Source organism: Stomoxys calcitrans, chromosome 1 (assembly GCF_963082655.1).
Source record: "Stomoxys calcitrans chromosome 1, idStoCalc2.1, whole genome shotgun sequence".
In the NCBI taxonomy this organism is placed as follows: Eukaryota; Metazoa; Arthropoda; class Insecta; order Diptera; family Muscidae; genus Stomoxys; species Stomoxys calcitrans.
The window spans coordinates 174,494,737-174,507,451 of NC_081552.1; the positions used below are offsets into that span (position 1 = coordinate 174,494,737).

Consider the following 12,715-nt stretch of genomic DNA (forward strand, 5'->3'; position numbering starts at 1 on the left):
ATTTTAATAATTGGATCTCTTTTTTATTGTCATAACAACGAAAATAAAAAGTAAGAAAGGCAAACAACTTCGCATCTTGTGTTTGCACAAAATGGCTAGATAGTTAATTAACAAAAAATGATGCTGCCACCGCAATTCACATAAAGTGGTTACCCAGAATAAAAAAAAAATAAATAAAAATAGAAAAAGAGACACTGTATACCACCTGAGTATAAAACGAACTATGGCAAAATGGTAGAATAATTTATGTGCTAACAAGCATTAACAACTCGTTGACAATGTTTGCTTTTTTTGTTTTATATCTGCAAGGAAACTGTTAAATTAAACAAACACCGATCTCCGAAAAATACTCTCTTTTATTATATGCTGAATTGATTTGCGTAAATTAGTATCTGGAAAGAAGATGTCAAGGATAGGGTAATTTCTTAGAACTCAAAGAAAGATATTAAGGAATGGTATATTAAATGGGAGTATATTAGGCACGAGATATTTGTTAAAAGTTCTTTTGAAACAAGTGAAAAGAAATTAAGTTCGGCCGGGCCGAACTTTAGATACCCAACACCTTGGGTATATGTGTAAACCACCTTTCGTCATAATCCGGTGAAAAATGCGTAGTGTATGCCCCCATAACAGCTTTATCGAAATATGGTCCGATTTGGACCAAATTCGACATGGATATTGAGTGGTCTAATAAGTACAAGTCATTGGTCAATTTGGCAGAACAAAATGTTAGTCAGATGTCAAAAAGCCCAACATAAGTCACTGTGTCAAATTTGAGCGAAATCGGATTATAAGTGTTCCTTTTATGGTGGCAAGGCTTTATATCGAGAGATCGGTCTATATGGCAGCTATATCTAAATCTGGACCGATGTGGGCCAAAATGCAGAAAGTTGTCAAAGAGCCTAACACAACTCACTGTACCAAATTTAGGCAAAATCGGACAATAAATGCGCCTTTCATTGCCCTAAAACCTTACATCGAGAGATCGGCCTATATGGCAGCTATATCCAAACCTGGACCGATCTGAGCCAAATTGAAGTATAATGTTGAAGGGCCTAACACAACTCACTTTCCCAAATTTCGGCGAAATCGGACAATAAATGCGACTTTAATGGGTCTAAGACCTTAAATGGAGAGATCGGTCTATACGGCAACTATATCCAAATCTGGACCGATCTGGGCCATATTGCATTGCAGTTGGAACAGTGGTATAACTTAACTCACTGTTCCAAATTTCGACGACATCGGACAATAAATGCACATTTTATGGGTCCAAAACCTTAAATCGAGAGATCGATCTATATGGCAGGTATATCTAAATCTGAACCGATCTGGGCCAAGTAGAAAGAGGATGTCGAAGGGCCTAACACAACTCACTGACCGTAATTTCAGCAAAATTGGATGATAAATGTGGCTTTTATGGGTCTAAGTCCTTAAATTAGCGGATCGGTCTATATGGGCGCTTTATCAAGATATAGTCAGATATAGCCCATCTTCGAACTTAACCTGTTTATGGACAAAAAGGAATCTGTTCAAAGTTTCAGCTCAATATGTCTATTTTTAAAGACTGTAGCGTGATTTCAACAGGCAGACAGACAGACGGTCGGACATGGCTAGATCGTCTTAGATTTTTATGCGCATCCAGAATATATATACTTTATAGGGTCGGAAACGGGTATTTCGATGTGTTGCAAAGGGAATGACAAAATGAATATACTCCCATTCTTCGGTGGTGGATATAACAAGTAAAAAGACATTAAGTTCGGCCGGCCAAACTTTAGATACCTACCACCTCGAATATTACTTACCTAAATTGGCTATGACAGAACATTTGTTCCACTAGCCGAACGTAGAATAGCGTTCCAGGCACCTCAATCTTCTGCGCTTATTCTAAAATATCTGACACCAAGTCCCAAGATGTCTCCCACCACTTGATCTTTCTATCGGGCTTTGGATCGTCCCGGTTCGCACGTACAACCATATTTTCCTTCAAAAGACTTCCTTGCTGGAGCTTCTTCATACAATCTAGCCAATGCAGCCGTTGTATTTTCATACATGCAACAATGCTATCGACATCATACAGCTCGTGATTCGACGCCTTTATTCCATATTAAAGTAAACTGGTCCATATATTTATGAATGATTTTTTCTCACATACTCCAAGCACTGTCTCGTCTGCTTTCACAAGTACCCATGCCTCAGAACCATATAACAACACGAGTAGTATCAGTTTCTTGTATAGTCTAATTTTCGTCTGTCATTCGTTTCGATTAGGGCGGTGCCGAGGTAGATAAATTTGCTGATTATCTCAAAGTTGTGGTTTCAAACTTTCTCCATTTTCTTTATCTGATCGGTTGTACAGGACGCTTTGGGAGTTGACACTATCCCTTTTGTCTTATCTCCACTATTATATCGATTTCGTCGGCATAGGCGAGTAGCATGTGTTCACTTGTGAGTAGTGTGCCATATCTATTCACATTTGCATCTCGCATAATCTTCTCCAGCAGGATATTAAAGAGATCACACGACAGGCTGTCTCCTTGTCTGAAACCTCGTTTGGTATTGTATTAAATGGTTCGGAGAGATTCTTTTCTCTTCTTACTGAGGAACGTGTATCAGCATGTGTCATCTTGCAGAGTCTTATTGATTTTGCAGGTATACCAAACTCAGACATGGCTTGAAATAGCTTTGAATGTATAGGGCTATAGAAAGCGGCTTTGATGTCAACAAACTGATAGTAGGTGTTGATTTGTTCTTCTCGGGACTTCTCCATTATTTGGCGCAGTCTGAATATCAGGTCTGTGGTGGATTTGCTAGGTCTAAAGATGCAGTAGGGAGGAGACATATTCCTCTGTAGTGGGCACATTACCTTTTGTCTCTTTTCTTATGTACGGGACATAGTATGATCATCGGGTATGCATTTTTCTAGTCAGATTACGCAGACAAGCTGATCCATACGCCTTATCAGCGTATCGCCTCCGGTCTTAAATAGTTCAGCGGATAACTCGTCGGCTTCTGCTGCCTTGTTGTTCTTCAGTCGGGTCGCTCCTACATGGACCTCATTATGACTAGGAGGAAAACATTCTATACCATCATCGGCGATTGGTTCTGCGGTTTCCTCTTCGCCGCCATCGTCGGACATTAGCAGTTGGGTAAAATGTTCTTTCCATATCCTCAGCACACTATCTGTGTCAGTTGCCAGATTTCCTTATTTGTCTCTGCAGGAGGATGTGCCTGCACCAAAGCCATCGGTTTGATGTTTAATTCTTTAGTAGAATTTGCGGACTTCATTCTGACTCCTGTACATTTCAATTCGCTCACACTCACGTCTTTCCATTTCCTTTTTCTTTCTGCGGAATAGACGTTTCTCCTCTCTCCTCATCTCCCAATAGCTCTCCTTCACCTGGCGCGTTGCTAATGATTGCAGGGTCGCTCTTTATGTCGCATTCTTGGTTTCAGTAGCATCTCGACACTCTTGGTCGGACTGAGAGTTTCTTGGGGGAGGCTTCCGGTACCCAAGTTCGGAGTGTGCAATGGTTTGACACCATGCCATTATATCATCGGAAAAAGGAGTGTTTTCATCAAGCCATCGGTTTGATGTTTAATTCTTTGGTAGAATTTACAAGCCATCGGTTTGATGTTTAATTCTTTGGTAGAATTTACAGACTTCATTCTGACTCCTGTACATTTCAATTCGCTCACACTCACGTCTTTCCATTTCCTTTTTCTTTCTGCGGAATAGACGTTTCTCCTCTCTCCTCATCTCCCAATAGCTTTCCTTCACCTGGCGCGTTGCTAATGATTGCAGGATTGCTCTTTATGCCGCATTCTTGGTTTCAGTAGCATCTCGACACTCTTGGTCGGACCGAGAGTTTCTTGGGGGAGGCTTCCGGTACCCAAGTTCGGAGTGTGCAATGGTTTGACACCATGCCATTATATCATCGGAAAAAGGAGTGTTTTCATCAAGCCATCGGTTTGATGTTTAATTCTTTGGTAGAATTTACGGACTTCATTCTGACTCCTGTACATTTCAATTCGCTCACACTCACGTCTTTCCATTTCATTTTTCTTTCTGCGGAATAGACGTTTCTCCTCTCTCCTCATCTCCCAATAGCTCTCCTTCAGCTGGCGCGTTGCTAATGATTGCGGGATTGCTCTTTATGCCGCATTTTTGGTTTCAGTAGCATCTCGACAGTCTTGGTCGGACTGAGAGTTTCTTGGGGGAGGCTTCCGGTACCCAAGTTCGGAGTGTGCAATGGTTTGACACCATGCCATTATATCATCGGAAAAAGGAGTGCTTTCATCAAGCAGTTGGGTCAGTCGAGTGGAGTATCCCGTTTCCGTCTATTGTGTTCGCAGCTTTTCAATGTCCAGCTTCCGTGCAGTGTCAGATCGTACTTTCCTCGCCATGCGAACCTTTGCTGCAACAAGGTAATGATCCGAATCTATATTCGTTCCACAGATCAATAGTACATCTAACACGCTGGATGAATGCCTTCCATCTATCACAACGTGATCAATTAGGTTCCTCGTGTTTTGATCGGGTGACAGCCATGCCTCAACTTAACTGGCCTCAACCCATTGTTGAACGTCATCTCGTGGAGACTAAACTTTCCGACTATTGGACCAAATATGTCTTCCTTCCCTATCTACGTATTAAAATCTCCCAGAACAATGTTAGTATCATGTGCGGGGCTGCTTGTCCTTGTCTTCCGGTGAACAGGCACAAATAAGGCTGATGTTGAAGAATTTGTCATTTATGCAGATTGTGTCTTTCCTAACTAACCACATATTCACAGCCAAATTCATGCCTCGTGTTATGGCTATACTATAGTTCATCACCGTTAGGTGTTGTAGTGACGCCATTCCCAGTCCATCGCACTTCCTGTAAGACCATGGCAATATGGGGCTTACATAAAAAGTGTTTAAGTGTAGAATACGAATCTGATATTCAAAGGGAACCGAGTGTTTGGGGAGCCGCCCCTTCCCAAAAACATCCCCCAAGGAGGACAAATTTACGACCATAGCAATATGGGGCTCAAATGACAAGTCCTTGGGAATAAAGCACGAATGTGATATAAGTATTTACTGACCATTGCAATATGGGGCTCAAATAAGAGGTATTTTAGAGTAGAACACGAATCCGATATATATTTTCAAGACCAAGTCATAAAGTGGCCGCCCGATCCCCCAAAACACCTACCAAATCGGACATGTTTGTCGACTATGGAAATCTATAGGGCACCCAAAAATATTTTGGAGATCCCCGGACCTTTGTCCAAACAACGCACCTCAAGTTTACTTACCAGGAGGTAAACATGTGTGTACTTAATATAGAAACTTATTACTTAAATTTCAATCACTTTTTTAATTGGATCAATTAAAAAATTAATTATATATGATTTTTTTTAATTGAAAAGTTTTTCAATTACTTTTTTATAAACCGTGATTGATATTATCATTTTCGTGATTGAAGCAGTTTCAATTAAAAAAATATTGGATTAATTAATTTCGTGATTGAAAGCGATTATTATTTTTTTCGGTGTGCATATAGGAAAGCCGAATTTTAGACTTCTTTGGCTATAAAAAATCAACTTTTCTAAATTGCATATTGTCACCGTCATAAGATAGGTATAGTCATTCCGTTTGCAACACAATGAAATATCCATTTGTGACCCTACAAAGCATATATGTACATTCTTGATCTTCGTAAAATTCCAACACGATTTAACGATAAGGTTCATATACCTCATGGTAGGGTTCGAACACAGTCGACATAAATCATAATGCGCATTCATCAAATAATGATTAAAAGACATACAGAATTTGCTTAACTAAACTACGTCAATGATATCGGTGGACTACTGCTACTCAAAACGCTTAAATAAATTGTGAATGATTTTTTTAATGTTCTTTTGCCTTATTTGCGTTTGCTATTTTTCTTAAAGATAAGAACATTATATTCATCATCATTCGCCTTGCATATGGCAAAATCTTCTAATGATAAGCAGGGAAAATAGAAAACATTGATAGCACGAATCTAGATCTCCTCTCATTCAAAAATGGAAGCTATAAATGTTGTGAAAATTATCTTTGATAGGATCAGTTCAGACTTTTCTTTCGAGCTAAACACACGAAATTGTTCAAGGCTCCCAAGGAATATATACGAGTAGACAATGAACATCTTCGGAAAAGTATTTATTGTGTTTTTTACCACGGTGCTTATAAACCATGTATCAGCTCAAACCTCGCATAATTTGGCTAATCTATTCTTCCGATCGCGTATGGCTTCCCAAGATCCCGCTGTTACTGTGGCCTGTTTCAATGAGTATATGATGGCAACAAGTGTTGTTGGTGAAGCTTACAGCTCAGGCTATAATCAGTGTCTTATGACTGCCAAAGAAGGCCGAGATGTGGTCGAAACGGAAATGGCTAATGGACGCAGTTTGATTGTTGAAAATTCCCAGGATGTTTGCCACAGCATGACAAAGTGTAATGAAGAAAATACCACACTGGGGATTTTTAATTGTCATGCTCAAATTGTAAGTATAATGAAAACAAAAATATTGAATATCCGTCTTCTAGGCTAAGTGCATAGGTTCGCATCCCGAAGCAAATATCAGGAAAAGTGTTTTATTTATTTGAGCTGTGACTGTAGGTGCTGCCATTCTCAATACGTCTGGGATGCACAAAGGAATCATCTCTTAAATACCGCCAATATTGAAAACTTGGTGGATTTTTAGAGAGCCGTTCATCATATCACAAAACTATATAACACCCGGCAAGTAAAATTAGTAAATCGTCTAGAGGAGTCCCTTCACTGACGCATCTGTATAGAGCCACTGATCCCCAACCTGCCATAGTACTTTCTTTAGTATGAAGGTTATTATAAAACTCTATGACGGTAGTATTGATGCCTAGAGTTTCCGGCTTATTTATGATTGAGGTCGTATTTGCACTACTGCGCATTGACAGCGAGTGAGCTTTTTAAGTAGCTAACTCAAGATATCCATTTTTCAACCTCTGTAGAGCCTCATATAGAGGATGATTTTTTTTACGAGACATAGAAAAGTTTTTCAAAAAAAAAAAAAAAAACGCACATAAAATTCAATTCATCATATTGTATTATTACACCACTAGTTATATCTTAATAGGGGCTGGTCTTGATCATATTTTATTCAGGTCCCTAAAACTTATATACAATTAAAATTCTCAGACAATAAATATGCTATATGGGATAAGGACCCTATATTGAAAGACCCTAAATTGGAAGATCGGTCTATAAGACAGCTATATCTATATACTCTAATCTGACTCATATTTCGGTCGGATGTCGAGAGGCTTAAAACACTCACTATTTAAAATTTCAACAAAATCGTGTAATAAATGGTGATTTTATGAGCTTCAGGTCCTCAATCGGCATATCAGTCTATACGGTCTATATACAGTCCGATCTTTACCATATTTGGGTCAAATGGCGGGTGGCTTAAAGCAACTCAGCTTTTATGGGTTGCAGGCCCTTAAACGGCAAACCAGTCTATATGGAACCTATATCTAAATATAGTTCGTTCAGAAACATATTTGGGCGGATGTCGGGAGGCTTAAAACAATTCACTGTTTAAAATTTTAGCGAAATCGGGTAATAAAAAAAGCTCTTATGGGCTTTAGATCCCTTATCGGCAGATCGGTCTCTACGGCAGCTATATCTAAATATATTCCGATCTGAACCGGCAGGCTTACGACAACTCAATGTTTCAAACATCTGCGAAATTGGGTAATATATAAAGTTTTTATTCAGACCCTTTATCGACAGATCGGTCAATATGCCAGCTATATCTAAATATAGTCCGATCTGAACCATATATGGGTCAGATGTAGGCAGACCTTAAACTACTCACTGTTCCAAATTTTGAGCGAAATCGGATAAAAAATAAAGGCATTAGACCCTTTATCGGCAGATCGGTCAATATAGCAGCTATATCCAAATATTGTCTGATTTGACCCGTTCAAGAACTTAACCAGCGTGCAATAAAAAAGACGTATCTGTGTAAAATTTCAACTCAATATCTCAATTTTTGAGGGTGAGTGATTACAACCGGCGGACGGACAAAAACACGGACATTGTTAAATCGTCTTAGAATTTTATGACGATTCGAAATATATATACTTTGTAGGGTCGGAAATTGATATTTCGATGTGTTGCAAACGGAATGACAAAATGTATTTACCCTCTATCCTACGGTGGTAGGTATAAAATGTATGAAATCTTTATTTGTTTGAAGATCATTTCATGGTCCATCCGCTTAGTCCAATTTTGGCATGCTCTTTCTTTCGGCTGGTATCTCACGAATAAATGCTTCAATGTTGTCTTCCAATGCGTCAATTGAAGAGGGCTTGTCTGTATAAATACGAGCTTTAACATAGCTCCACAAAAATAATCTAAAGGCGTTAAAACGCACGAACTAGGCGGCCAATTGACCGGTCCTGAACGTGAAATAAAATGTACACGGAACTCATCTCTCAATAAGTCCATTGTTACGCGTGTTGTTGAAACCACATGTCAAGCAACTCAAGCTCTTGCATTTTGCGCAAAAAAAATTGGATATCATCTCACGTAGCGCTCACCATTCACATTTTCTTTACGATTCGCATCATCTTTGAAGAAGTACGGTCCAATGATACCACCAGCCCATAAACCACACCAAACTGTGACTTTTTCTGAATGCATTGGTAGCTCTTGCAATGCTTCTGGCGGATCCCTACTCCAAAATCGACAATTCTTCTTATTTACGTAAACTGATGTAAACTAACGTAAACTGATCATAAAGTGGAAGAAGCGCGCGATGAACTTCCTTAACAGAGCACGCATTTTGATAATAAAATTCAATAATTTGCAAGCGTTGTTCGTTTGTAAGACGATTCAAGGTTAAATTATAGACTAAACTGAAGATGTTTGACAGTGAAGCAAAACACAAAACGTGCGTGAGCTGTTTACATCAGTGTTGCGAAAAAGATAATAGCTAAAAAATCACCCTTTAATTACACTTGTATATTTTATATATTTAAAAATTTTCTAAATGCCTTTTCAATCCCTTTCTCTCGCAGGGTGCTATGAATACCAAAGCTGTCTATAGTATTTCGGGCAATGCCTCTGAATTTGCCAATGCTATGCATGAAAAATATCGTCTGATTGATTTGAAACACGAACAATGTTGCAAATCGGCTGAACGTAAATATGTTGAGGATACCGCCATTGTTTATCATACTCTGCAAACATGTCTAGAAGGTGGCGCCGCACCAGCTATCACAACCACGCCAGCTCCATCTACAACAAGTGAACCTTCAGTATTTGATCAGGCCAGCCAAAATATACACAAAATTGCTGATCCCGTTCTGAAGGTTTTGAATTAAATTGAATTGGAAATGTTCAACAATTAATGTTACGGTAAAAAAACTTAAAATAATCATAAAGAGAATCCCTGAAAACTCACCCACATACACAAATATTATTCTTGGCAATTGGTTTAACTTACCTGCAAGAAGAGAAGGAAAAATTACATTAAAATAAAATTCAAATCAAATTAAAAAAACATCAAAAAAATTAACGAACAGTAAAATTTAATCTAATCATTGAGGATTCATTATGTTGTTAAAAAAAATAAATGCATTGCTTTAGTTCTCTGTTTGTTGCAATCTGTTGTTAATTGGGTAATCGAGCACTTTGGTTCAATTGATAAATAATACAATATTTAAGAATCATTACAAATCATCAAGAAATTAATTGATCCAATTAATTATTTAATTAATTCGTTGAAACTTGCTTCAACCACGAAAATGACAATATCAATCACGGTTTTTGGAAAGGGTAACTGAAAAGTTTTAATTGATCCACTAAAAAAATGATTAAAATTTTTTGGAAATTCCAATTATTTTTTTTTTAAGGAAGTGATTCTATGCCGATCGGTATACTTATCTTCTTCTCCTTAGCGTTAGGCTATAAATATTAAAAAGCTATATCGAACATGTGTTGAACTCTGAAGGGGGTCCACCCATACGAATTATGAGCTGGAGGACATCTTAATGCTGCGCTTTGCGTTAGCGGAATGTTTTGATACCATCAAAAAGCTCATTAGAAGCATCCACACTCCCTGGGGCGCAGAGCTCAACCTTGTGAGAAAGATTGCCATCGCACAGCTCACAAAGGCGACGGTCTTCATCAAGGATGTGGCCGGCGAAATCGCGACGCAACGCATGATGAAAATCTTAAACCAGCAAAATCAAGGTGGAGCATACATCGCATCACTTTAACTGCCTTCCGACTCTCCGACACCGCAATCTACGTCTGAGCTGCAACGGTTGTTGAGTAAGGCAAAACAGACAGGAAAGAGGTTCTAATAGGGTGCGATGCGAACCAGAGAATTTAGATTGTCCAAGCATAGAGGACATTGACGACAATGTCAACAGGATTTCGACGGGACTGATGGGGTCTTTCGACGATAGTTATCCCCTTCAAGAAAGAAAATTAGCCCAAGCGATAACCCTGGATGACCGGGGAGATTTGCAACATTGAGAAAGAGGTCCGCAGACTATATAACAGAGCTCGTTGTAAAAAAGCGGAAGTTTACTGAGATGTGTACTACACTCGGCTCAAGGAAAACCAAGATTTGGTCGTGGAGAATGGGAGATTTTCCACAAGGAGGAGAAGGAGGACGGAACTCTCCTTGTGGTGGGCATTGATCAAATCTCCGTGACATGTTTGGTTAAGACTAAAGGCATGGCGTACTACGGGGCCTATATTTTTTAAGATTGGTAAGACTAGGATAGGCAAATATCCTCATATTGAGCCATCAGGCGGTGCAGTGGCGGGACACACAATACTAAGTAACGGACAGGAGACCAACGACGAGACAATCACTGACTCTCTCAATATTGGGAAAACTCGGATATGTAATGATCATAACACTAAAACATCAGGCAGTACAGGGTCGAGAGACCCAACACAGCCCAACGAACATGGACCCGACGACGGAACCATAAACGACTTTCTCAAGGCTAGGAAGACTAGAATGGATAAAGATCCTAATGCTGAAACATCAGAGAAGACAGAGACAGAGAAGTAAATGTAGCCTAATGCACAGGCAGCAGACGATGAGACCATCACCCACTCCCAAGAAGCCCATCTAATGGAAGACCAATGATTGAAGTCATCCAGATAAAACTCCACTGGAGCGAGACAGATAATCACGCTCAGATGGAAAAAATCAGCAAGGCAAGATTCATATTGCCTTAATTCAGGAGCCATGGAAGACCTGGAACAAAGTATCTGTACTGAACCATATCAACTACCAATTATTGTATGCTAACACTGGTACTCGGGCGAGGACCTGCGTTATTTGTTAAAAAATTACAATTATGTATTGTATTTTCCTTGGAGTTGTCAACGTCCTGTGCAACAGCGATGAGACAGGGAGATGGTGGAGCATACCTGACATTACTTTATCTGCCTTTCGACATACCGACATCGCCACCTACTGACAGGAAATGAGGTACTAATTGGATTGGAGAGTCTGCATGGAGCATTCCTTCTCAAACCGGCGCTACATTAGGTATAGAAAAGCATGGTCAGCAACGAATCCGATAAGCTTCCGTAATCAGTTGAAATCCAACTGGTCTAAATTTGGAAGAAGATTTGGGCAAGATAATTTAGATTGTCCAAGAATAGAAGACATTGACGACTCTGTCAATAAGATTTCGATTGAACTGGTGGGGTCTTTCGAACATTGTTGACCTCTACGGGAAAGGAATTCGGGGCATTCGCAACATTGGGAAAAAGGTCTGCAGACAATATAACAGAGCTCGTCTTAAAAAATCGGAAGTATATTGGGATGTGTATTACACACGGCTCAAGAATGCAATAAGATTACCAGAGCGGCAAAACGTGCCTCCTGGTCGATAGCGTTAATGACGCCGCCAAGATAAAAAAATTTCGTCCAAAAACCCATGTAAAAACTGAAACATTAGTAGTTGACACGGGAGTGAGAGCAGAGACAACAGAGGACATGTTGAGGCTTTTGATGAAAACCCATTTTCCACAGGAGACACCGGAATCTTAGAATAATGATGTTGATCGAAGGCTTATCATTACAGGATTTGTGGTGAAGGATCCGTGAGGAGCTTCACCCGGTTCTGATGGAATATTTCCCGCGTTACTGCAGAAGGAAGCAGACTATCTGGCGTCGCACCTGCCTAATATTTTCACAGGGTGCCTGGAACTTGCATATACTCCGAAAGCCTGGCAGAAGGCAAGGGTGGTATTTATACCCAAGCCCGGCTCGGCAAGTTATGCGACGTTCTTTCTACTCAAAACCATGGAATGTATTGTGGACACGAACTGCTCACATACAGCGAACTGCTCTCATACAAACAGCATGCATATGTCAAGGAAAGGTCGGTGGAGACTGCCCTGCACTAGGTTGTGAATAAAATAAAATAAAAAATTCAATCCTTAGACAAGTACAGATTGGACCGGGTCCTTAGAGACTGGATGAACCATATGGTAAGGAACAGATGTATAAATTGCGGATCCCATGACATAAATAAGGGAGAAAGTGGCATAAGGCAAGCCACTCCTTTGAGTGATCACAATAAATGACCTATTACGGCTGCTGACTGAGGAGGGATTTGAACCCATATGCTAAACAGACGATGTTATAAT

General features: G+C 39.7%; 2 protein-coding genes across 15 annotated transcripts in view; one reads left to right on the forward strand and one right to left on the reverse strand.

Annotated features, from left to right (window-relative positions):
• LOC106082465 (supervillin) overlaps positions 1-12,715 on the reverse strand; it is a 927,162-nt gene that overhangs the window by 195,594 nt on the left and 718,853 nt on the right. The window lies entirely within an intron of this gene.
• Positions 6,107-9,422, forward strand: LOC106082468 (uncharacterized). Its single transcript, XM_013245009.2, has 2 exons — positions 6,107-6,542; positions 9,106-9,422. Exons 1-2 carry the CDS (start codon positions 6,177-6,179, stop codon positions 9,409-9,411), a joined length of 672 nt encoding a protein of 223 aa, XP_013100463.1. The 5' UTR covers positions 6,107-6,176; the 3' UTR covers positions 9,412-9,422.